This window comes from Castanea sativa, chromosome 9 (assembly GCF_040712315.1).
Source record: "Castanea sativa cultivar Marrone di Chiusa Pesio chromosome 9, ASM4071231v1".
NCBI lineage: Eukaryota > Viridiplantae > Streptophyta > Magnoliopsida > Fagales > Fagaceae > Castanea > Castanea sativa.
Window position 1 is genome coordinate 12,124,088 of NC_134021.1, and position 26,470 is coordinate 12,150,557.

The following is a 26,470-nucleotide window of genomic DNA, read 5'->3' on the forward strand; positions in this document are numbered from 1 at the left end:
TACTTAAGGGATCATAATATACAACATTTAAAATACTGTAAATCAATTTTACTCTTAAAGTAAATATGAAATTTTGAATATGCCAAAAAAACAAATTTATTAAGGATAATGCAAAATTTTGAACGTGCCAAAAAAAATTATTAAGGAAAATGCTCGTGACAATGAATTGATTGATATCATATTATTATCATAACAACAAAAATTCTTAATTAATTTTTTGTGACATAATTAAAAATTAACACATCAGTTTGAAAAATTATGTAGTAAAAATTGTAATATCTCTAAAATTACTTTTATTAAACAATTACATTATGTTTAAGTGCATAGAAATTACATTTATTTCCCTTATGACTTGCATTTAAAATATGAAGCTCCCATATGATTTATTTTGTATCACTCCAACTTTTTATGGTTAATTATATCACACTAAATTAGCATGAAATAAACAAAAGTATCACAAATAAGGCATGCCTTGACAAAAATAAGGAACAAGATCCTCTTATTTCAAGTCTCGTCCATTTTATCTAATTCACGGTTCTTTTTATTTATTTATTTTTGAGCTAAAAATTGTCATGTCAATTATAATTTTAAAGGATGTGACAATCCGTACACCTTTGAATTTTTTAAATTTTTATTTGAACCGTGGAATTGACAAATAGACAAAACTGGAGTTGACAAATAGGCAAAACTTGAATGGAGAGGATCATTTTTCCAAAAGTGATGGGTTTGGACTTTGAAAGGACATCTTTTACCCCTTCAGTTCCCTTAAATCCTTTCCTCCCTCCCCTTTAAAAAAGAAAAAAAAGTCTAGTTCTGTAAGTTTAGAAGCTTTATCGAATAGTACATGTTTAAATTTGGCTCGTCATGAAAAATAAAAAATTTGAGTTTGGCTTGAACTTGTAATAAGTCTAAAAATAGTGTTTGAGCTTAAGTTTGAACTTGTGAGAAAGTTAAAAAGCTTGAACTTGGCTTGGCTTGACTTGACTTGAATAATTAGTCAAGCCAAACTCAAGCTCAAACTCAAGCTTAGGTCAAGTTTTTGAGCTTGAGATCTAAAAAAATTACATTATTAAATGCTTAAATCTCTAAATAGAAAAAAAGAAAAGAAAATAGTATACTCATTTTCTCATGCATCTAGTCCTATTTATGATTAGCCATTATTCAAATTAATAATTTATATAATTAAATTCATTCATTCATCATTACTTGTCTACAGCTTCAACAATTGTTCAAAATATAATTTTTACATTCACGGTAGATGGTGAAGGACTATAAAAATACCTGTTTGTAACTATTATAAATGAGAAAATACTAACATGTTTCATAACTTTACTTTGGATGATTGATAAAGAAGAATAATATGTGGCCTACTTAATTATTTATTTAATTCTAAATTTAACTATAGTCTAAAGTGGCTTTTTATCAGCTTAAAGAAATGAAAAAATTAAGGTAATATAGATAGTGGTCTCATGTTGGCAATGTTATTATTAAGATATGTGTAATGAGTATATTTAGCTAACATATATAAACTTATAAATGCGTCTATGCTTGAATTGTTGTGTATCAAGCCTAATAGCTCACAAGCTTGTTCGTGAACAAATTTTTTTTGATTGGGTTCGGCTTATTTATTAAACGAGCCTAAAACTAAATCTCAAGCTTGACTTATTTATAAATAAACAAACATGAACAAAATTTTTATCGAGTCGAACCTAAGTTGTTCATGATCGGTTTGGATCATTTACCGCCCTAAGCAAAACAAAGGTAATGAAACACCACCACACATCCAACACCCTCCACTCCCTAGTCACCCCTTTTCCCAGACACACAGTAAAAATGACAGGTTTGGTTTGGAGGGGTAAGATCCCATTGAACCCTCTTCTCCCAAACATTCAAACAAGTTTAATTAAACACTTCACATACCATTCATCTAAACACACTATTACACAATTGTAAGGTCCATTTGTTTTAGATGCGCATGAAATGCAACGTAAACATTTTTGTCCCGGCAATGTAAATATTATTTCATGTAAAACCAGAACTCCTTTTATCTCCAAGATAAATCACGTTCCTCGTGGTGGAGATTTACTCAATTGTAAAGGCAAGTAAGAAACACTATATCTTTACATGAATAAGCATACGGTCAAAACCAATTAAGGCCCTTTGCATTGAAATTTGAGAAGGTATCTTATGCATCAATATATGTACTCTTTCCTCTCACAACATATAAACCACAACGCTAATAAGTGTTCCACTGCCAAAAGTCTTGTTGGCATTACTTGGCTCCACTGCCAAATGATTATAGGAATAAAATTGATCTTATCTCAGATTTGAGGACTTGACACTCAACCTGTATACTATATACAAAATGATGGATCCTGCATGGACCCTATCTGCAAACAAACATCTCAGACTGTCTCAAATTCCTAAGTCACATAGATAAAGGATAGAACAGATGAACATTATCTAATATTCTACATAGTACTTGGATTGACACATAGATTCCAATACTTTTTTTTACCTGGTTTATAGAAGAACCATTATCATCATCATATCAAAATAGTTTAAACTTGTGTGAATCTTTTAGATTCTCCAACACCCACAAATTCAGTCCACGGGAAAGATATAACTTTAGTGATCTTAACCTTCAAATTTTAGGCTAATCAATATGCAGCCAAACTTCCAAATAAAATTTGGCAACACACACACTCCCCCTAAATTTTCCATCCTAGACAAACAAGCCTACATATTGAAACATGGCAAATTCCGATTCCTTTTCAATAACCTTTATACTACCTAACTTTTGGACTTCAATGTCACCATATCCGTATTCCATCATTTGAGAAAATCTAAAAAATACAGGATAGAGTTGTGTAATTTCTTCGTATTGTTCCAATTTTATTGGGCGTCCCCAAACTGTTGGAACTCTAGTCACCAAGGCAATCTCCCTAGCCTCAAATTCATACTTACAAAGACACTATGCAACGAATCTCAGTATTGTTACAGGTGAGGTTCAAGTACCTGTGATATTAAAATATGTCAAAATATCAGATATTCAGACCTAAGAACTTGGCACTCAACTAGTATGACTGGGCCTAATCTGAAAGCAACATTTCCAATCTCACATTCCTCAATCGCATTTAGTACAAGATAGATGAATATTGGTTCATATTCTACAAAGCACAGAAATGACAGACGACGTTCAAATTCTTGTATCACATAAATAGCAATCCTTTTCTACCTGGTCGGAAATAGAACCATCAACATCACATCAAAATAGTTTTTCGCCTCGTTTAAGACATGAGGTTTTAGACAACATAAAAGGTATGTACACAGGAATACTATGAGTATCACTTCAATGATCTTAAACTTTTGAATTTACGGGTAATCCTTAAGGTCGATCATAATAATTCAAATAAAATTTGGCAAAACACCCCCCCCCCCCCCTAAATTTTCATTTCCTAGTAGGTGTTTTTTCTGAATTTCTCAAACATAAGCCAAACCCAAAACCCCAATAACTCACAACCCATTTATCAAAAACCATAGCTAGAGCTGAATAAAAGCAATGACAAACCAAACCCAACAATTAAAAACATGGGCAAACAAAAATGAACCCAAATTTACTCTATAATATTGGATTGAATAATAGTATCACAATTTGTACACCACAAAGGAGAATGTCTGAATGGTATCGAAGAGTTACAACATACCTCCAATCTATCACGGAATTGCTCCTCGCTCGTCTTTAACAACACAGGTAGAGGAAAGCACACACCTTTCTCTACACAACACTGGTGTCTAGGCTTAATCCTATTCTCTAAGCTAAACGAAAAGTACTGAGGAAACTCTTTCAGCTCCTTCAAATCCCTCCCCATTTCCACCACAAAGTAATCGAATTTGAGCTCGAAGTTCTGTTTCACACTGTAATTGAACAGCTGCGGGAATCTCCGAAACATTGTGACCGCGTCACGGCGCGAAAAGCCGATTTTTTCGAAGTATTCGATTCTGGGAATGAGCTTGTCTTCGACGCTGCAAGAGAGCAAGTACGTGTGTCTGTGAACCTCGGAGATTCCGATGCTCTGGAGGAAGTATAGCGTGGGGCGGAGCCGGAGCTGGACGCTGCAGACGAGCAATCTGGGCCGTCGGTTGATGACGCGCTTGAGATCAGAGCCGTTGACGCGGGCCTCGCGGAGGAGGAAGGTGAAGATGGGGACTATGTCGGTGACCAGGGAGGTGAGGATTTCGGGGCACATGTTGATGATGCGGCGGAACTCGACGGAGGTGAGGGAGAGCGTGGAGGTGATTAAATCGACGGTGGATTTGAGGTCTGGGAGGGAGGCGGATATGATCGGAGGGTGGTGGTTGATTAAGGATAAGAAGTCGAGGCCTATTGAGTCGAGGTAGAGCATTTTTTCTTGGAAGTGAGAGCGAGAGTGGGTTTGAGAGGGTGGGGATACGGTTGGGATTTCAGGGGTTTTGGGAGGTTTAAGAGGGAGAGAGAGTGTTGTTGTTGTGGTGGTGGTGGTGGCTTTGAGGGAAAAGATAGGAGGGAAGTGGAGGTTCCTTTGAGAATAGTCATGGTGGTGGAGGGGAGAAAGGAAATGAGGTTTGGTGGTGGTGATGGTGGAGGAGGAGAGGAAATGGATTGTGTGTTTTTGCTGCATTATTTTGGAGGTTGGTTGCTACATGGCTGATTGGTGAGGAGTGGGAAGTTGTTTGTTTTTTCTTTGGATGGGGGGGATGTAGAAGGTGGTGTGGGGGAAGAGGATAAGGCTCCAAAAATTATGATTTTGAAGATTTTGTGCTATCTGAAATCCTAATTGCTAAAGTTTTAAGTGAGTACCAACAAGTTTGGGACATTGGTGATAAGGGTGGCCACTGTTCAAGAGAGAAGAGAAAAATTGGGCCAGAAGACTATTAACAGGATTAGTTATTGCCTATTGGCCCATGAGCCCATAAGGCTATATGGTATGAGTTCATAACCGAAAAAGGGAGTCGAGTTTTTTTTTTTTTTTTTTGAGAAAGAACAAAAAAGGGGAGATGAGTTAGTGTGCTTTGAAGGAGCATGTTTTTATTTGTTTATTTTGTATATTGTGTAAAAGTATTTTAATATTTTTTTAAAAAAAATTCTTTAATTTTTTTTTTTGAATCTTGAATGGCGAAGAAAATTCTTTAAAATTGTATATTATCTTTTAATGTAAAAATAATCTCGTTCATTTTCTTTATAAAGGGAAAAAAAGTTGATGAATTACTAATAGTTAAAGGTGTACAACAAATTCACCGATCTATCAAAACTGATCAAATCCAATATACTTGGAGAGTTAGATCAATTTTTAGGGGTTAGTGGATTGGGCTGGGTTATCAATTATTATTATTTTATAGTAGGTTAGGTAAGATAGATTTAAAAAAATATATATAATTTTATTATTTACTCTATTAGTTTGATGAACTACAAATAGATTTATAAGATTATAAATTTATTGTTATTTGTGTTGGTTTAATGCACTAATCAAATAGTTTGATTAGTTTAGTGCTATGTTTAAGTTTGATTAGTAAATTTACTGTTATTTGTGTTAAAAAATTTTAAAAATTGTTTTTTTAATGATTTTTTTTTAATTTAAAAAAAAAGTCAAATCTATAAGTTCAATTCGACTAATGTGGATGGAGCCCGTATCCTCATTCCTCACTGATACACGCCGGCCCTTAACTTTTAATTTTTCTAATGAGGTACCAGGACAACGTTAGAAGAGAAGAAATCAATCTTATTTTCGTAAGCTTCACTTTTCAAACCATTGCTTTTCATTTCTGGTTTTCAACTCAAACCCGCATCAATCAACTAGTACCTTCCTCTAATCAATTTCATGAGCCGAGTCTGGCGTGTGCGTGTCTTTTTAGTTACTTTTTTCTTAAAGTTTTTTTTTTTTTTTTAATACTAAATATCTTTAACACAGATAGAGAAAGTGACAAAAAGTTTTTAAAAAAAACTTACAGTGATGTATATCCAAAATGATCTAACTCTTGGATACACCGCACAAGCTTTAAACCTCTTTAACTCACACTTATTTTTCAATGTAGAATTAACCCACAATTTTTCTTTTAAAAATACTAAATATTTTTTTCTTACACACACAAAAAAGGGAAAAGATTTTTAAAGAGACTTACCGTGTGATATATACAGAAGGGCTAACTCTTTCTTCCTAAGTTGGTTCTTCAGATCCTAATTCCTATAGCTTAAAATACCAAAAAATAAAAAAAGGACAAAAAAAGCCCAATGGGCCGAAGCTGAAGGTTCCTGACCAAAAAAATAAAAATAAAAATAAAAGGTTTGCAATTGCAAAACACAAAAAAATCAAACTCCTGATGCAATTTTTTTTTTTTTTGTAAAATATTATTTTAATTCCTAAACATTACCAAAAGTTTTTTTTTTTTTTTCATCCCTAATCTTTAAGACGTTCATTTTTCATCCTAAACTAATAAAAAGTTCATCTTTCACCTTTAAACTATTGAGAATATTTTATTTATGTCATTCAATTTTACTAAAAGTTTGTTTTTTTATTTCTAAACTATTGAAAAAAGTTCTTTTTTATCCTTATTTTTGTTTCTAAGCCATTGAAAAAACTCTTTACAAATTTTAGGGATGAAAAAAGAATTTTTAAAAGTTTAAGGATGAAAACAAACTTTTGTTAAAATTTAGGGACCAAAATAGTATTTTACCATTTTTTTATATTGAAATGTGAATTTTAAAAATCTAACCATTGGATTGAATATTCTTATATCCCTTATGCTTGCAAAATCTCAAGAAAATCAAAGATTAATAGTTATATCATCAATCAAGTGTTTAAATTTCAAGTTTTTTAATTTAAAATTATGAATAAAAAATAAATTTATTGATTAAATAGTAATTAACATCCAATTAGAAAGAAATTTGACATGTGTGTTTAAAATATAAAGAGCATATCATTCAATGGTTAGATTTTCAAAATTCAAATACAATAAAAAAAAATCTAAAATGCAAAATTGTTGCTCTAAATATCTTCAGATTTCATTTCAGTCTTCTAACTTTGCTTTCGTTTATTTCAGTCCTCTAATTTTCAAGTTTATTCAATTAAGACTGTTTTTTTTAATCATCTTTTGTTATATTTTATGGTTAATTTTTCAATTTTTTTTTCAAAAATTTTAAATTAGAAAAATTCAATTAATGATTGAAAAATATTTTTCATAATCTTTTTTTCAAAAAATTTTAACAAAAATTAACTAAAATGCCTTAATTGAATAAATTTAAAAGTTAGAAGATTAAAATGAAATATGAAGAAACTTAGAAGGTCAGTTTTGTATTTTAGCAAAAAAAAAAGCGACACAACTTGCGTTCAGTGCATATATGTTGAGATATAGACACGTCCACATCCTAACGTGTCAAAAACTGAGTACATGTTCGCATCCTAATAACAAATTCTTACATCTGCATTGAAATGCCTTCCTATTTCTAATAAACTCATTCTTTTACATTGATTTAAATTTTTACATTTACTCACTAACTCCCTACAAAATAGAATCACTCTTTTGTTAGTTTTAAAACTCCTTAAATCTACAAAACTTACCCTACCTATTCATCACATCCTTAATTTTTTTTTTAATTGGAAAAAGTAAAAATTTCAAATTATAATAAATATAAATTATTAATTTTTATTAAAAAATAAAAAAAGCATCTGAGTGCAAGTATATAGAGAGGGCGTTTGGATCCGCGTTGTGCGTCCACCTCCGGGTTTTTGCTTTTTTTTTTTTTTTTTTTTTAACCCAGCCGTATGTATTGACTTTTCAGCAATAAGTAGTGTACAAATGCATTGTTTAGGGGTCTCACAAATTTCACTTTTCAGCAACTTTTTCATTAAAAATGGATCCCACAGCACTATTCACACATTTAAAAATTATTTTGCTACAATATTTTCAATTTTCAATTTTCAATTTCAACAAAATAAGTTCTATCTAAACGGACCTAAAAATAGTTTGAAATTTTTTTACAACACAAAATTAGGTGCAGATCATATGCCAGCTAAAAATTACCTAGATTACCTGTTTCCCAAAATGTATGGAACCGGTTAATCGAGTAAAGTGCTACCAACTCCACCCGTCTTTCCTTTCTTTATCTTCTCAACGCTCAAGTCTCACCTACCATTTAGACAAGACTTCCCAAACCCAAACCCACAGATACTGAGTGAGTGAGTGAAGCTTTTGCTTTGCTAGAGAAACACAAAAATGGCTTCTTGTTCTGCTACCTCCACCACTCTCTTATCCTCAACACCAAAGGCTTTCTCTTCTACCAACCCCATCTCTCAAACCCTAACCATTCCCAAATCCTTCAATGGCCTTTGCAAACCCTTGCAATCCCAACCCTCTCGCTCCATTTCCCTCACTTCTCGCTCTCACTCCCGACGCACCACCAGCTTCGTTGTCAAGGCCTCTGTGTCTGTATGTCACTTTTTATATCCTATTTTCTTGTACATTCTGTTTGTTAACTATACGCTGCGTTTTGTTCTAGATTCTTTCAATTTCTTGGGTTCGTAATGTACAATGTTTACATGCCAAATTTTTTTTTTTTTCATTGAATGACAATTGCATTGTGGAGAATATTGAATTTGAATAAGCTATTGATTTTCTGCTCCACTACTGGGAAATTTCAAAGATTTGATATTATTACAAGGGTTTTATTCAGTTGATGACATTGTTTACCAGCCATGAAGCTCAATTAGCCTAAATCTCCAAACTTTTGGCAATTTTGCTAAAGAGCTTTTTATGGGGGCTTTAAAAGCTGAAAACAACTTTAGGGCTAAAGCTGAAATTTAGAGCTTTTAGGAAAAATTCTCTACAGTTCACTGTTCATGGTTGAAAAAAAAAACCTTTAAATCACTATTCACTGTAATTTTCCAAACTTATTAAAGCATCCGTTTGAGAACAACTTATTTAACTTTTTGTTGAAAGATTGCTAAAGTATATTTGTAGTTTGAAAAAGTGAGGTTTTAAATAACTATACATAAAAGCTAAAAAGCAAAAAAACTGGCTTAAAAGAGCTTTCTCGATTTTAAAAATTCTCCTGAAGATAAATACTTCCTTTTGTTCTGTTTTAATTTCTGAGGTATGTTTTGCTTTCGTTGTTCTTTTTTGCAGAATGAACTTCCACTGGTTGGAAATATTGCACCAGATTTCGAGGCTGAGGCTGTTTTTGATCAGGAGTTCATCAAGGTAGTTTATAAAAAATAATGCTGAGAATCCCGGTAGTACTAATGGTTGATTCTTGTGATTTACAATTTATATTTAATTGATTAAGTGGATCTTTGGCCAATTTGACTACAAAAAGGCTTGCAAATTTAGGTGGCAATGAATGTCATTTGGTGTCACATCAACAACATTATAAATTAATTTCATAGTAAAATTTATAGTAGCTGTAGCATCACTCTTCATAGATAATTATCTGAAGAAAATGTATAGCATGTTTTGTGGGAGGGAAATAGGTAGATTGCTTAATTGAGCAATAGCTTCATGGACCCAAATTTGCTTTTCATGCTCTATTAAAACATTATCTGATTGATGTTGTTTTGCTGGCGTGGATAATTATAATTCACATCTTCATTCAACTAAAGCATCTTATTTCAGGTTAAACTCTCTGAATACATTGGGAAGAAATATGTGGTTCTCTTTTTCTACCCATTGGACTTCACATTTGTTTGTCCCACAGGTTTGTTTGACACTAAATAAATCTAAAAATTGAAGTTTAGATATTAGTTGATGCTATAGCTTTCTTTTATTCTTGCCTCACTTCTCCTTTGTTTGCAGAGATCACTGCTTTCAGCGATCGCCATGCAGAATTTGAGCAGCTAAATACAGAAATATTGGGTGTTTCAGTAGACAGTGTGGTAAGTTGTTTCCTCCATTTATCTTGAACACTCTTAAAGCTAGTGGCCAGCAAAACTCTTGTTTTCCCCTGCTTAATGAGTGTATTTGAATTTGATAAGTTGGTGTATATTGTTTATATTTCAGTTCAACAAAAATTATTATATGGTGTTGTCTGCTAGATCAGCAGGCTTAGTTTGTGTATTGCAATATGGGGTTTAGATTGTGGAACTGAATTCTTATTTTCTTATCAATGAAGAATTTTAGTCAACTGATGGCTGCCATTTTATAGGCTTTTTGTCTGGATGAAGTGTGGCCATTTATGTTTTCTTATATTTTCTTACTATTAAGTTTTTTTTTTATTAGCTTACTGCTTTGCCTAAATTTTGAAATTATTGGCCATCTTGATGGTCTTATGTTATCTTTGGTGTAGTTCTCGCACCTTGCATGGGTACAAACAGACAGAAAATCTGGTGGGCTTGGTGATCTGAAGTACCCCCTGATTTCTGATGTCACCAAATCAATCTCGAAATCCTATGGTGTGCTAATCCCAGATCAGGTATGAATAACTTGTTTTGGCTAGAGCCTCGTCCTAAAATAGCATATTGGAGGGGATTTAAATTTTTTTTTTTTTAATAATTGAACCAAACCATAATGGGTGAGTTAATAAGAACATGGTATGCTAAGTTCTGTAGTGGACACAGGATGCCAGTGATTCCATTCAGATGTTTATAGATTCTCTCTTTTCTTGTACATAATTTCTTTTTTTAATGTTTTTCATCTTTGTTGGCTGCTTCATCCTTCTACATAAAGTAGTCCTTTTTATCAATAAAATTTTTCTTACCTATTAAAAATAAAATGATACCAATGAGTTTTGACCATGCCATTTTTATCTGAATTGTGTTGAATAATACCATTATGATTTGATTATATGCCGCTATGTGTGAACTGAAGCCAAAACGGTTATTCATGTTGTTTCAAAAATTGTTCTGTAACATTATGAAGTGGTATGATCTAATTCATAGAGAGGCGTGTGGGCTCTGGATAATCTTTGCCAACTCATTGCTGTAAAAAAAATAAAAATTATCTAACCTTGATAAAATATGATGACTTCCAAAATTTTTATTAGAAAAGGTGGCACATGAGGCAAAAATTATGAATTTTTTCTTGAAATGGCTATTAGTGTGTTGCTTTCTATTATAATGTTTTTGGTGTTTTTATTTTATTTAATTTTTTATATTTTAAATTATCTCCACATATGGATACATGCCTATCTCAGAATAGCTGTATTATATGTCTTTGTTTCAAAACCTGTTGTGCTTAATTCTGCATATGTTTTTGTTTCTTTGGTTTTGTAATTTGACCAGCAACTTTTGTTCTTCAATTGAGAAAGTCTATGGTTGGATGGTAAGGACTCAGGTCTAGAAAGTGGGTCCATAATTTAGTGTTTTCTGCTTCTTATTCTTCAGTAGTCACTGCTTTTCTGACTCTCCACAAGAGTTGGTTTTCTTTATCTTCTCAATTTAGTGTCATATAATCATCCAATTTTCCGCAAGATTTAACAAACTCTCTCCCTCTGGTTTAATTTTTATGTAAATTTTTTGGATTAACAAGATTCAGGGAGAAAAAAGGACATCAAAAGTATTCTTAGTGTTTCCATGGTTGCTGACTACTGATAAGTTTTGTTTTTGGGAGGGGAGGTGGTTGTGGAGTTTTAATTTATTGTGATAAAAAGCAGAGTGGTTTTTGTAACCTATGTATTTCTGAGAAACTTGAGGTTTCCTTTGTATCATTGAATCAACATGTGCCATTGTTTAAGAGTTTTAGCCATGGAAATTGGCAAACATTGATGAGAGTTTTTGGATTTCGATTTGATAATTATTTTGTGTTTGGAAAAATTAAAAAATTCTGATAAAAGTCTACGTTTTGCTTCCAAAAATTTACAATGTAGTGCTTGTAGAATGTGGTAGATGCTTTCTTATTTAAATGACTGTTTTCTCCATTAGCTACAACTTGGTTTGCATTATGTCTTGCATATATTTTATGTCTTACAAGTTTCCTTTCAATCTTTTTTAGGGCATTGCATTGAGGGGACTTTTCATTATTGACAAGGAAGGAGTTATACAACACTCCACCATTAACAATCTTGCCATTGGGCGTAGTGTTGATGAGACAAAGAGAACACTCCAGGTATTCATTAAGGACAAGTCAATGACTGGAAGATTATATAATTTTAAGACTTATCCATTGATTTTTTTATTGTTTAGAATAGCATTACTTTCTTCTTGTTCTTTATCACCTTCTAAATTGATCATCGTCACTTTTGTCCTGCAGGCTTTGCAGTATGTGCAGGACAACCCAGATGAAGTTTGCCCTGCTGGATGGAAGCCTGGGGAGAAATCCATGAAGCCAGACCCCAAGCTCAGCAAAGAGTACTTCTCAGCAATATAGAGTGGGACGATCGGGTCGCTACCATCATGACCCAAGTTGCATGTTTATTTAAATTAGTGAGGTGTATTCGAGTTTTGTTTTTCATGTAATGTATTTTCAGTTTTCATGAATTTTGAGCTGCAGTTTGTGGGAATAAATGCATTATCGACGGGACAAATCCTGTTATTATTATTATTATTTTTGGAATGTGTTGTTGTAGCTATGTATAATTGATGAATTACATCCATTATTATCAGAGTTTCAATCATAATCCAATTATGTTAGTCCTCCAAGCATTGAAACCTGGGTGCCAGGATTAGGCATGGCTCAGGATTATAGCTGAGAAGAAACTTGATTTGGATGTGTACTAGTGGGTCTAGTAATTTAGATGAATCTTCATTAATATAAACCCGATCCTGTCTAGTTGATCGAATTATGTGATTATGTGAGTGTGAATTTTGAAATCATCTTCCTGTGGGATGGTGTCATGTAGCATCTTGTAAGAAGAGACAGGAAGGGTGACCGATATACTTTCTTTTTTCTTCCTTCTCAACTCCTTTTTGGTTTTGAATACACATGATAAGGTTTGAACTTGTAATGTCTGTTCTATGAAAATACTATGTTTTTTTTTTCTTTGTGTGTGTAATGAGATCAATTCAATATCGGATTTCTTATTTATCAGCATTTCTTTTTATAGAAGAAAATTATACCTTAAAAAAATGTCATCCAAAAGACAAAACTCCCACTTCATGGTTCATGCTGGAATCATTCGACGTACTAAAACAATGGCTCGGCGGAATTATATTTCAGATTAGTGATGCTACATATGCCACCTATAAAGGGTCGCACTATTCTATCCACTTCTATCTCCTCATTTTGGAGTACTGTGGTTCCCTTTACCAGATACAAAAATAGAAAGGCTTTAATAGAAGATAGAAGAAAAGAGTAAAGGGATGTCGCTGGAGGCGGTTGTTCTCCACCATAATCACACAACAATATTATCCATACCGACCTGTAGTGCTTTTCCCATCCCAAATGTCCGAACCCCAATTGTGCTACAAAGGCCACGGCTTAGTAGTAAGAAAATGCTAATGGTATCAGTACCACCTCTAACATCATCGTCAACAAGCCGTATGAGATTACGGGTTTCAGCATCGTCTCTTTCAGGTTCATTACCACCACCACTCGATCTGACAGAAGACAACATTAGAAAGGTTTTAGTCGATGCTCGTGTCGAGTTGGCTCAGATTTTCGACACTTCTGTTGGCATGACAGGTTAGTTTGCTCCTATATTTACACTTCACTTCACACACTACTATTTTTCATTAATTCTAACATTTTAATAAAGTTTTGAACTTTTTTTAGTATGGAATTTTGTTTTTAGGACAAGTTGAACTTGCTGAGTTAGATGGACCGTTTGTGAAGATTAGTCTCAAAGGTCGGTTTTGGCACAAACGTAGTACTGTTGTTGCTAGAGTCGGTAATTATCTGAAGCAGAGGATCCCTGTGAGTCATTTCACTTTCAATTGTTTATTTTATTTTATTTTATAACTGAGAACTGTTAGCTGAATTTAGCATGCGCTTGTTTTTTTCTCTCAGGAAATCTTGGAGGTGGATATAGAAGATGAGAAACAGTTGGATGATAGTCCTCAAAGCTTTTGAGGTACACCAGCGGCTACCTATTCTTTTTTTTTTTTTTTTTTTTTTTCACATTGTCCTTTTAGAAAATTGTTCTGGCACTTCCATGGATGAGAATGCAAACTAGAAGAGCTATAACATGTAGATATTTTTATTAAAACAAAATTCGAATAATAATCGTGCATCAATGGATGGCTCGTTTTATTGACAGATTGAGAAATGTTAGAATTATGGTTAAATGAATTTTTTTTTTTAAGAGGAATGAGAAACTTTTATTTCAACAAAAAGAATTACTGATGAAACTCAGTCAACTAGCTGTAGCAAGCTACATGATACAAGAAGATACACTTTATCAGATAAGATTACATCACAAGGAGCACTATCAAACTCTGGCTCTAATAGCTGAGTAAGAAATTCCCCACAAACTACAAAGCACTCGGTTCTGAACAGAGTTAAATAAATTTCCTTCTTGAAATTCAAATCTACCCTTTATCTCCCATCTAATCTGTCTCACAATGCCTTAATTTTCCCTCAATGTCTATAACATTTCTATGCTGCCATATATGATAAATGGAAGCCCACACCGGCACCGCAAGTATTCATACAATAGATTTCAAGCTTTTTCTTTGAGATGATTTTCTCCCCATTCTAATATGTCACCCCAGCAGAATTTGGGATGCTTAATGAGGTACCAATTTACGATAGATCTCTAAGTACTTCTTGAGAAAGGGCATTCAAAAAACAAATGCTCTCTACTTCCAATTCTCTACTTACAGATTACACATTGGGTCTCTATCGTATTCTTAATACCCCACTGCATCAACCAACTTTTAGTGGTAAGCCTATTTTGAATCACCAACCAACCAATAATAGAGTGTCTAAGAATTGCTTTGAGAAACCAAAGCATCCTCCACTATTTCACCTCAGGTGGTTAGATCTAATACAATGCATTTGCACAAGTCTACATACCAGATTTTGCAGGGAGCCAGATTGGCTTATCCTCATCTTGCAGTTCAATAAATCAGACACCGTTTACTTTGAATGGTAACAAGATCATCTGACCTAGCATGATTCCAAAACCAATTACCGTTCCTCAGTATACTAGAAACTGTAGCACCATAAGAACTTGCTACATCATATACTGCTTTGTAGCCAAACCTGTGGAACCGATGTCCATAAGGGATGTTTCAATGATTCAATTCACTATTTCCTAAAAGCTAAAGCTTTTGAGACAATCAGTAATTTACAAAAAGGAAAATGGAAAATCACACATAATTTTTGAGCTTAAAAGGCATTGCAAATGGATTGGTGTAATGCAAGAGTTCAGATAAATAGATGTAATTTGACAGCATGTGAAGAAGGGCTGCGTAGTGCATACCCAACAGCAATGCTGTAAAAAGCTGGTTGCATGAAGAATCAATGAGAAATAAATGAGTTATTATATATTCTCCACCTCTTGTTTGTAGTAAACTTGTTTAGAGATTCATTAATTTTACAAACACTTTCGTTCTCCACTCCTGAAATTTGTCTAGAATGTCTTTTTGTGCGTGAGAGAGAGAGAGAGAGAGAGAGAGAGATCTGTGGAATTTCTACACAATTTAATAGACATAGGTATGGTGTGGCAACCTATAACTTCAATTGTATTAGTTGCTTATTTTCCATCTTATGGAAACAGTTTACTGTTAACAGGAGGACGTGACATATTTTAACTAAGTTTAGCCGTGAACCTGTAAAGGAAGTTCCTTCATTGCAATAACAACTTCATTCTCTAATGTACTATAAGGCTGTTGATCACAAATTTGAGAAATAGTTTAATAGACATAGGTATGGTGTGCCAAACTATAACTTCAATTGTATTAGTTGCCTATTTTCCATCTTATGGAAACGGTTTATAGTGTTAGCAGAGGAGAACGTTACAAAGTTTAAATAAGTTTAGCCTTGAACCTGTAAAGGAAGTTTCTTCATTGCAACAGCAACTTCATTCTCTAGTGTACTACAAGGCTATTGCATATATCACCCTGTAAATAGCTAGCTGACAGTCACAAATTTGAGAAATAGTTTAGACAAGAGCCTTGTAGCTCAAAGGCATTGCCCGATTCTCCCAAAGAGAAGAATCTTTGCAGATTTTATTTTGCTATGGATGCTAGATGAGGCAAGAATGTCAAAGTGCAACTGCTGAAACAAATAACAAGTTGTTTATGAGAGAGTTCAGAAAATCAGATGAAGGTGTATCAACTATAAAATGGACTTGAGGAATGGAATAAGAGGAGGGGAGAGTGAATCCTCTTGTATGACTACCAGATATGGTAGTTTGGGAATTCCTTGAGCGTCTCAAAGAAAGGGAGTTCGGGACAAGGAAATTTCTGGCCTGCACAGGTCTTGCCAAAAGGTATTTGGGTTCTGAGTATGGCGCAGGAGTATTTTTAGAGGAATTTGATGAGCCTTAAATGATGAGCCTCACTCAGTCTTTCCAATTCACATTTCTCCGAGGCATTCCTGGTAGTGAATTACTAAGGTGTTGACCAAGCCATTGAACTGAACCCTGCTTCCAGTTCAGTAAGGTTCGTTGAAGTAACCAAGCCATTGCTGAGGAGCCTTGCTAAATCCTGCAGGCATCTATCCTTGGGTATAAACACCAATATTTCTTTGAGGCTCCAATATCGTGCATTAAATATCCAATTACAGATTCTACAATAATAAGAACTTTCTGTTCCATTTGCTTCTTACATTTTGCATTTTGACCTTCATGAAGCATATTGTAAGGCCCTGCTTGGCTGTTAATTTTTTTCAAATTCCACATTATCATCCATTCATTGCTGTTGTCCTTTTTTGGTATTTCTGATATCTCATTAGGCTTGGATTTTGATTTCTATGGACATACTCATTGCCACCTTCTCATTCCCTTGTCAACATCTTTAGTAAAGCAGGACTAGCTTTCATAACGTTTTTGCACTTGGTAAAAATTACATCCATAGACCACCTTGGAGTTGTTGATTTATGCTTAGCAACAAATAATAAGTAGGCTGAATCCAAATCCTTGCTGTTCAATGATTTAGTAATCCTGCTGATTCTCCATGTCATGCAGAAGATGGATTGTTAATATTGTGAGTTGGAAATAATTCTTAGGCACGTAGGCTGAGAATTATGACATTTATTTTAAATAAAAGGAAACCATAAGCTGCCAAAATCCAATCCATAAACCCGGAAACGAAAGAAAGTGTGTTTCCTAAGAATTTAGCCAAGTTCTTATTTTGACTGCTACAGATGACCAAAGTTTTCTGCACAGAAAATGCCACTATTCTTAATCATTAATTCACAATCACTGACAATTAAGAAAACTTGATTATGTTCGGTAACCTCTTCTTCCTCTTGCTTCAAGATCAGAGAACTCATGTTCATGACAATGAAACACTATTTTGTCAAATTCTTTTCTAAAATAAGCTAGGGGTGTCATAATTTCATATTCGCAGTGTTCAACAAAAGAATGATGGGATTTTTTTATATATATATATATATATATATATTTTATTAGTAATAAGATTCTATTGACAAAGGATAAAGAGTACAGAAAAGAATGATAAGAAACACTACAGTGAAGAGACTTCCACTCAAGTCAGTCTTTTATCACTCTACTACATGGAGGAGTCAGGTGGGGTGAGGGTTAAGAATTGAAGATGTTAAAAAATATCGAGTCCTGAGTCTGTTGTTTATGTTCATTTTATCTAATCCTACCTGGAGGGCAAGTATAGTACCTTTAATCTTATTTGGAATACAAGTAATTTTAAGCCTACTTGTATTTCAAGTGTTGTAATACTTTTAATCCGACCTGTAGCACGATTGCAATTTTTTTTGCAGTTGTAAGATTTTGCCAGACCGGGTAATGGGCTGTTTTTATGCCTTGATGCTAAAATATACCAACATATGGCATATAGAAGACCAGATGTGAATGATCTAATCCTACTTTGTATAGGATTTATCCTATTATAAATACTCTTCAGTTAGTTCATTGTAACATAGAACTTAATAGTGCCGATGAATCTATAAGGGGATTTTTGTTACGAATGTAGGCTTGTAAGGTTAAACCATTTGAATTCACTGGGTTCTCTTTCTTTCCCTCCACCTTCGTTATTTTTCAAATACTTCATTGTACTATCAAAGCTACGTTAGGCATTTTCTAAGAAGGTATATGTAGAGAGTGAAAATTCCAACCAATTACAAGACGCCATATGCTACTTAGTAAGTTCCATTGTATTTGTTCAGTGACAAACGGGAAGTTTCCAGGTGTCACCAAATAAAAATTGTAAAGAATACCTAAGAAATAAACATATGTCGACACGTGTTAATATTTTAATTTAAATGACATAAGTAGTCAAATCAAATACTATCGTGTGTTATTTTAAATTAGAACACTTGGCTAATTAAATAATGTCATATGTCTCTTGGAGAACAAGGAGTAAAGTCCATCCATTTAAATTATGACACATGTTATTAATGATAGCCAATCATGTGTCATCACATCTTCTCAAAACTCCTATAAGTAGAGGCCCTCCTCAGTCTACATGAACACATTCAGAAGTCTAGAAGTTTTGCCAGAATTAAGCTCTAAAGCCTTCAAAGAATTTCTACCTTCGAATACAAAGAACATTGAAAGCAAAATCATTCAGATCATCCTCCTAGATCTCAAAGTTCACTGGAGTCAAGTTCAAAAGCCTTTAGAAATTCCTATAGACTACAAACTAGTGAAACTCTATGAATTCAAGCCTCTAAAGCCCCAAAGCTCCAAAGAACTTCCACTATAAATATGTAAAGCTTTACTAGTTTGTGGTCTTTAGGAGTTTCTGAAGGTTTTGAGCTTGGTTTTAGTGAACTTTGAGATCTAGGAGAACGATCTAAATGATTTTGCTTCAAATATTCTTCATATTTGAAGGTTAAAGTTCTTGAAGTTCTTTGGATGCTTTGGAGTTTGATTCTAGCAGAATTTTGAGACTTCTGAATGTATCCATGTAGACTGAGGAGGGTTTCCATTTATAGGAGTCTTGAGAAGGTGTGATGACACATGATTGACTATCATTGATGACACATGTCATAATTCAATTAAAGGGACTTTATACCTTGTTCTCTAAGGTGTACAGGCAGAAGGTGCAGAGCAGAAGGAAGAGCAACATAAATAGCCAAAACAGCATGTAGTTTAGTATAAATTCTGTAAAACTACCTGTAGCTTAGTGTATGTCACTAGTGGCTGAGTTAGTTATGATTAATGGCCATGTGTACAGCTGTGATTGGTTCATTAGACAGTCAGTCAGTCTCTGCTTAATTCTCGCTAATTAGTTAGAGGAGGTTAGAGCATCCACAGCAGTGGAGCTAAAAATTTAGCTTTTTAGCTCCACCAAAAGTTACTTTATCTATTTTACCTATTCACTTTACAAAACATGCTGCAGCAGTGGATCTATTTTAACTTTTAACACAATAAAATAATATAAACATCACAATAAAATAATATATCCACTACAAGAAAATAATATATCCACTACAATAAACAACCATCACAACTACCCGCAACCGCTACCATCGACTCTTCCACCGCCACCGCAATCGCTACCGCCACCGCTACCGCTGCCGCCATCGCCGCCGCTGCCACCACCGCCGCCGATTCTTCCACCACCGCAATTGCCACCGCCACCGCAGTCGCTACCGCCGCAGCCACCGCCACCACTACCACCAACACCGATTCTTCCACCACCGCGGCTGCCGCCGCCACCGACCCTTCCACCACCGCCCAAATTATACTTATACATTTTTTTTTTTTTACTAAAACAATTTCTCAATCATCATGATAACGTAACAATAATATTTTATTTTAACTCCAAATTATATATATACAAAACTCAAACTAAATTATGAAATAGAGGAACTTTATAATAAAACATATAAAATAAAACACATATTATAGCTGGAACAATGTAGTCAATAGATTACTCACATACATAACTCAAACTAAATTACAATAAAACTCACACACTCGCACAAGTTCCTACGACTCGCCATGCAATTGCCATAAATGTTCAACAAGGTCCTTCTGGAGTTGAAAATGAATGTCTCGGTCTCTAATGCGTCCATACCTCTCAATGCATGACAGAAATTCATCATTTTGTTCATGTAACACTTGCATAGGAGGATTATCCACTCCATCAATTTGTTCATAATCCAAATTTACCACTTCATTATCATCCCGTTCATCTTCAACAATCATGTTATGGAGAATTATACACGCTTTCATGATCTGTTGGAGTGTTTCAAGATGGAAAAAGCGTGCAGGTCCACGGACAATTGCGAAACGTGCTTGAAGCACTCCAAATGCACGCTCAACATCCTTCCTATGCGCCTCTTGGGTTGCTGCAAATAATTTTCGCTTAGGTCCTTGTGGAGATGGGATTGTTTTCACAAATGTTGCCCACTTTGGATATATGCCATCAGCAAGGTAATATCCCATTGTGTAGTCATGACCATTGATTGAGTAATGTACTGCAGTACCACGTCCTTCAGCAAGTTCATTAAATACATGAGACCGCTCAACACATTAATATCATTATTTGACCTAGGTAACCCAAAAAATGCATGCCATATCCAAAGATCATATGATGCTACTGCCTCCAAAACAATAGTAGGCTCACGAATATGACCACAATATTGACCTTTCCATGCAGATGGACAGTTTTTCCACTTCCAATGCATGCAATCAATTGAACCTAACATACCTGGAAAACCTCGGCGTTCGCCATGAGCTAACAGTCTAGCAATGTCTTCATTGTTTGGCTTTCTTAAGTATTCCTCAGAGAAAACATCAATTACCGCAGTAACAAATTTTTTCAAACTTTCTAATGCAGTAGTTTCTCCAATCCGCACATATTCATCTAGCAAATCCCCCGATACTCCATACGCAAGCATTCTAAGTGCAGCAGTTATCTTTTGTAATGAAGATAAACCAAGTTTGTTGGCACTATTTCTTTTTTGGACAAAGTAAGAGTCATGAGCTTCTACCTTAGATTGAATACGGAGAAAAAGAGAACGCTTCATCCGAAATCTCCTACGAAATAAAGCGGGTGGATATACTGGCGTGGGAGCAAAGTAATCAAGAAAAAGCCTCTCATGGCCTGCCAAATGATTACGTCGAATAGAGCGACGACGTTTAGGTTGTGATGTTTCCATAACATGTTCTTCGATTATCTCATCCTCATTTGAGTCATCAAGAAGCAACTTGTACAACAAAGAGCGATTCATGGATGCAACCTTCAAGACAATTGAAAAACAATTATTACTATAGATGCAAGATTAAAAAGTCAAGTGACATATTGAATATAACAAATTTACGCATAAGCCACAACAAATTGAATATAACCAAAATACTATAAAATACTTTAAATTTTACTTGCTCTAATTTCTATCAAAGCATCAGCAGCAACAACAACAACTCAGCAAAACAACAACAACTTGCTCTCATTTCTATCAAAGCAAAACAAGATAAACAATAAATTTAAAGGTTTACTACCAAAATACTATAAATTTTAAGGCACTACAAAATACTACCAAAATACCATAAATTTAAAAGTTTACTACCAAAATACTTAAAGGCCTACAACCAAATACTTAAAGGCTTACATAAGCCACTACAAAATACATAAAGGCCTAAGCTACATCCAAAATACAATCAAACCCATTAATTACGTGAACTTCGTTTTGCCATGATTTCCTTTTGGAGTTGTTCATAAAAAGCTTTTTGTGCTCCGGTCAAGCCACTTGTATCTTTCATCATGATTCTCTCCTCCTCTAACATCTATTGCATCTCAAATTTTTTCTTCTCAATCATGACTTTTTCCTTCTCAATCTTAAGTTTTTCTTCACTTCTGTCCTTCTCAATTGTAAGTTTTTCCCTCTCAATAAGCATTTTTCCTCTTCCAATCGAGTTGCATCCTCAATAAATTTCATTTTCTTAATCAAATATTCCCCTACATCTTTTCCGGTGGCTTTGTTCCTTCGGTTGGCTTTTTTGGCCTTCTTACCAATTGGCCTCTCAAGATTGCAACTGTCACCAAGTCCGGACCCATAATCCCCTTCGCCCCCTTCGCCAATAGATGTTGACTCTGGAGTTGGAGGCACGGATGCTCTTGATCTTCCATTAAGATTGGCAAACTTTGGTTGGTCCTTTAACATGAGCCAACAATGCTCAAGAAGAAAGGGTTTTTGGTGTATCTCCAAAAACAAAGCCTTCGCATTGATAATCTAAAAAAAAAAAAATATAACATGATTAGAATCTTCAAACTATTGATAAATGTGTATATTAACACTAATGCAATATAATTTATACTTGATCTTGTTCGGTTATACCACTTTTATGAAGTGCGTTAACTTTAGCCATGCACCCTGCAAACTTATTTGTCCTTTCACTGATCAATCCCCAACGACTTAACAAGGAGGTAATAGTACGTGTGTTACCGGATTTATTGTACTGCGTGAAGTATTCCCAAACTTTTTGACGAAATGTAGCTTGTGTTTGTTCATTACTGCTTACGGGATCAACACTAGTATTAAGCCATGCTGACACTAAGAGTTGATCTTCCTCTACACTAAAGTTAGCGCCCCGTTTTCCTTTTGTAGAAGAGGCATTCTCAACTTCAGGTGGAGAATCAGAAACTGACACAGGAGTATTTTGAGATGTTCCTAAAATTTGTGAGTCAATTTCTATATCCCCATTCATGATACCCGTGTAATATGGTAGGTCCCTACATGACTCCATGTCTCTACGTGACTACATAAAATTAGACAAAAAAAAAAAAAATGTAAAGTTCCTTGCACACAAAAATTTTCCAATCGAATAATTATATCAAAACTTAAAATACTTAGAATCATAACAATAGAACATGATTATGCATAAATACTTAATTTGACAGTAGCTTAATCCCACTAATAAAGAAAACCACACCACAAATTCCTGCAAATAGAAAAATCCCACAACATTCCAATACAAATATATTTTGTCTATTCATAGATGCTCTGAATCAAAAGCCCAAAAAAAAAAATTTGGCTAAAATTCCCTGCACACAGACAATTCACAATCTAAACTTAAACTCTTTATTTGAAAAAAAAATTGGCTAAAGTTCCCTGCACACAGACAATTCCCAATCTAAACTTTATATCAAAACTTAAATTCTTTTTTAGTACTAGTTGATGGACAGAGATGAAATCAGTCAACCAACATTTCTCCATATAAACGTGTATTCTAGAAACTGTGTAGGATGTGGTTCTTTTTACAAACTTCATTTTGGTTCTTTTTTTAGTAATATCATGGTTATGAAATCCATAAATTCCTGCAAACAGAAAAATTCCAATCCATTTCATCACAAATACATTCAATCCAATACATTCTGTACACACAAAAAATTCCATACACACATAAAATTACCCTGCACACAGAAAATTCCCAATACATTCTGTCCAATACAAATACGTTTTGCCAATTCACAAATATTCAATTGACTTGAATCTGTACACACAGAAAATTCCATACACACAGAAAATTACCCTGCACACAGAAAATTCCCAAATACATTCTGTCCCATACAAATTCGTTTTGCCAATTCACAAATGTTCAACTGACCTGAAGTGAAACAGAGGGCTGATCGGCGGTGAGCTGAGAGGGCTGATTGGCGGTGAGCTGAGAGGGCTGATCGGCGTGGGTCTGAGGCCGAGAGGGTTGATCGGCGTGGGTCTCAGTTGATCGGCGGTGGAACGGTGACGTTGAAGACGGTAAGGGCCGGCGGCAGCGAGCTTGAGAGAGTTGAGAGCTTCGATGGTGTGGGCTGAGGTTGATCGGCGGTGAGCTTGAGAGAGTTGAGACGGCGTCGGCGTGGGTCGGTGGCGAGCTTCAGAGAGCGACTGTGAAGAGAAAGTGAAGGAGAGAGTGAAATGGAGAGACTTCCAGAGTGACTGAAGAGAGAAGACGGCGTCGGCGGCGGTGGCGGTGAGCTTCAGAGAGGGCGGTGAGCTTCAGAGAGGGCTGTGAAGAGAAAGACGGCGTCGGCGGTGAGCTTCAGAGAGGGCGGTGAGCTTCAGAGAAGGAGAGACTGAAATGGATGAGCTTTCCGGAGTGACTGAAGCGAGGAGGGATAGCGTGAAATGAAAGCCAGGGAGCAGGGAGTCTGATAAATGTTTTTTAATCGAACCCGAATAAAATACTATTTTTGTTTATAACTTTCAGCTACAGTGCTCATGTATTGATACATGAGCACTGTAGCGCAAAGCTAAAAATTTTTAGCTTTGCCTCCACTGCTGCGTATGGGATTTTGTGGTTTGAGTGGAGCTAAAATAGCAATATAGCTATTTAGCTCCACTGCTGTGAATGCTCTTAGTTATAATAGTGTATAAATATCTAAATCATGTAATCAATTGTTAGTGTGTGAGATAACACAAGTTTCTATTTCTTGGATTCTCTTTAGAATCTATTTCTTTTTCACAAGTAACACACGACATTATTTGACTAGCCAAAGTGTTCTAATTATAAAAAACACATGACAACATTTAATTTGACTGCTTATATCATTTAAATTAAAATATTAACACATGTTGACATAGGATTGACTCTTAAGTATTCTTTGTAATTTTTATTCAATGACACTTGGAAATTTCCCATTGGCTACCGAATAAATTTAGTGGAACCTACTAAGTAGCACATGACTTCTTGTAATTGGTTGGAATTTTTCACTCTCTATAATATCAAAAAAAAAAAAAACAAATTATCTTCTTTAATATGGGACTAGCCCCATCACACGTGCAAAGTGTGTGCGATGAGGCTTTTTTTTTAGTAGTCATATTTTGTAGAAAAAAAATTGTGCTTTTTTTTTTTTTTTATATATATATATATAATTTGGGTCATTCTCTTGTACCACCAATTTTTTTAGGGGGTACGATACCTACGTAAGTCTTAGCCTTTAGATTTCCTTGTTTTAATCTTAGCCGTTTGTATAATTTTAATAGAATATCAATTACTGGTCAGTCAGGTTAGCGTATAAAACCAAAAAACAAATACGATTCTTCTTCTCTCTCGCACCACATCTAATTCGAAGCAGGTTCTCGTGGGTTCTTCTCTTTCGTCGTCTCTTCTTTCCAATCTTCATCGCTAATGTTGTTGGGTGAATCACTGAATCTATTTTTTGCCATCCTATGTCTTTACAAACTAGAGTCTCTAAATTTCTTATAGCATTCATTTAGGGATTTTGATTCTTAACCTTTTTCCTCTATATTTGTTTTAGGCAAAAACTCTAGTGGTATGTTTGGATGCCAAGGGTTCGGTCTCTTTCATCAATTGTAAATCTGAATCACAAAATATTGATAGGATTGTCTAGGTTTATTTGTGCTTTGTGGGTTTCGTTCGATTTGTTTAAGAATTGTTTGTGGATTTTGTTTGATTTGTTTATGATTTTTTTGTGGGTTATGCTTGATTTTTTTATGATTTTTTGTGGGTTTGTATCTGCTGTAAGGATAAGAACTGGTTTGGTTTAGTTTTGTTAAGAAATTGTTGATTTTTTTTTTTTTTTTTGGAGTTCAAGGTTGGACTAGTGGAAATACAAAGTGTTTGATGAAATTCTTCTATGAGCTTGGAATTCCAGGAGCTACTTGAATGAGTCAGTGATACAAATTTTTAAAGCCGTATTTTTAAAAATATGATGGTTCTATTGTCATATTAAGCAGTAAAAATATTTGAGGGTGTATCAAAATGTGAAAAAATAAAGGAACCACTATATGTGACAGAAGAATTGTTAAATTTGATATTAGAACTACACAATGTAATAATGGAACTATCAAATTTGAGAAACAGGTAAAGGAACTACTAAATGTAACAAAATAACTGTCAAATGTGATGTTGAAACTACATAATGTGAAAATGGAACTGTTAAATGTGAGAAACAAATAAGGGAACCACCGAATGTGACAAAAGAATTGTTAAATGTGATGTTGAAACTCCACAATGTGAGAATGAAACCGTGAAATGTGAGAAAAAAGTAAGGGAACCACCAAATGTGAGAAAAAAACTATCACATGTGATGTTGGAATCGCACAATGTGAGGATGAAACCGTCATATGTGAGAAAAAAGTAAAAGAACCACCCAATGTGATAAAATAACTATCACATGTGACAAAAGAACTATCACATGTGACAAAAGAACTGTTACATGTGACAAAATAGAGCAGATGCGATATTGGTACTGCTTAATATGATAACAGAACCATCAAATTTGAGAAAAAATAAATAAATAAAAGAACCACTATATGTAATAAAAGAATTGTCAAATGTGATATTGAAATTGCATAATGTGATAATGGAACCGCGAAATGTGAGAAAAAAAATAAGGGAACCACCAAATGTGAGAAAAAAACTGTCAAATGTGATGTTGAAACTGCACAATGTAAGGATGAAATCGTCAAATGTGAGAAAAAAGTAAGGGAACTGCCAAATGTGACAAAAGAA

General features: G+C 34.4%; 3 protein-coding genes and 1 pseudogene across 4 annotated transcripts; 2 read left to right on the forward strand and 2 right to left on the reverse strand.

The window, feature by feature from the left end:
• Positions 1 to 2,559: 2,559 nt before the first annotated feature.
• On the reverse strand, positions 2,560 to 4,800 carry LOC142609804 (protein SEEDLING LETHAL 1, chloroplastic). The gene is made up of 2 exons (XM_075781523.1): positions 3,708 to 4,800; positions 2,560 to 3,018 (listed from the first exon to the last, which is right to left on the reverse strand). The coding sequence occupies exons 1-2, from the start codon at positions 4,659 to 4,661 to the stop codon at positions 2,998 to 3,000; spliced, it is 975 nt and encodes a 324-aa protein (XP_075637638.1). The 5' UTR covers positions 4,662 to 4,800; the 3' UTR covers positions 2,560 to 2,997.
• Positions 4,801 to 8,081: 3,281 nt separating this feature from the next.
• LOC142611326 (2-Cys peroxiredoxin BAS1, chloroplastic) lies at positions 8,082 to 12,519 on the forward strand. The gene is made up of 7 exons (XM_075783438.1): positions 8,082 to 8,463; positions 9,160 to 9,234; positions 9,646 to 9,727; positions 9,826 to 9,905; positions 10,316 to 10,441; positions 11,959 to 12,072; positions 12,217 to 12,519. The coding sequence occupies exons 1-7, from the start codon at positions 8,251 to 8,253 to the stop codon at positions 12,331 to 12,333; spliced, it is 807 nt and encodes a 268-aa protein (XP_075639553.1). The 5' UTR covers positions 8,082 to 8,250; the 3' UTR covers positions 12,334 to 12,519.
• Positions 12,520 to 13,120: 601 nt separating this feature from the next.
• On the forward strand, positions 13,121 to 25,636 carry LOC142611327 (uncharacterized). 2 transcript variants are annotated; one of them, XM_075783440.1, is made up of 4 exons: positions 13,172 to 13,587; positions 13,697 to 13,818; positions 13,912 to 13,975; positions 25,551 to 25,636. In XM_075783440.1, exons 1-3 carry the CDS (start codon positions 13,266 to 13,268, stop codon positions 13,972 to 13,974), a joined length of 507 nt encoding a protein of 168 aa, XP_075639555.1. In that variant the 5' UTR covers positions 13,172 to 13,265; the 3' UTR covers position 13,975; positions 25,551 to 25,636. The 2 variants fall into 2 exon arrangements, with proteins under 2 accessions (XP_075639554.1, XP_075639555.1); XM_075783439.1 differs by lacking the exon at positions 25,551 to 25,636 and having other exon boundaries at positions 13,121 to 13,587; positions 13,912 to 14,160.
• Positions 19,944 to 22,741, reverse strand: LOC142608756 (uncharacterized; annotated as a pseudogene).
• Positions 25,637 to 26,470: the final 834 nt, after the last annotated feature.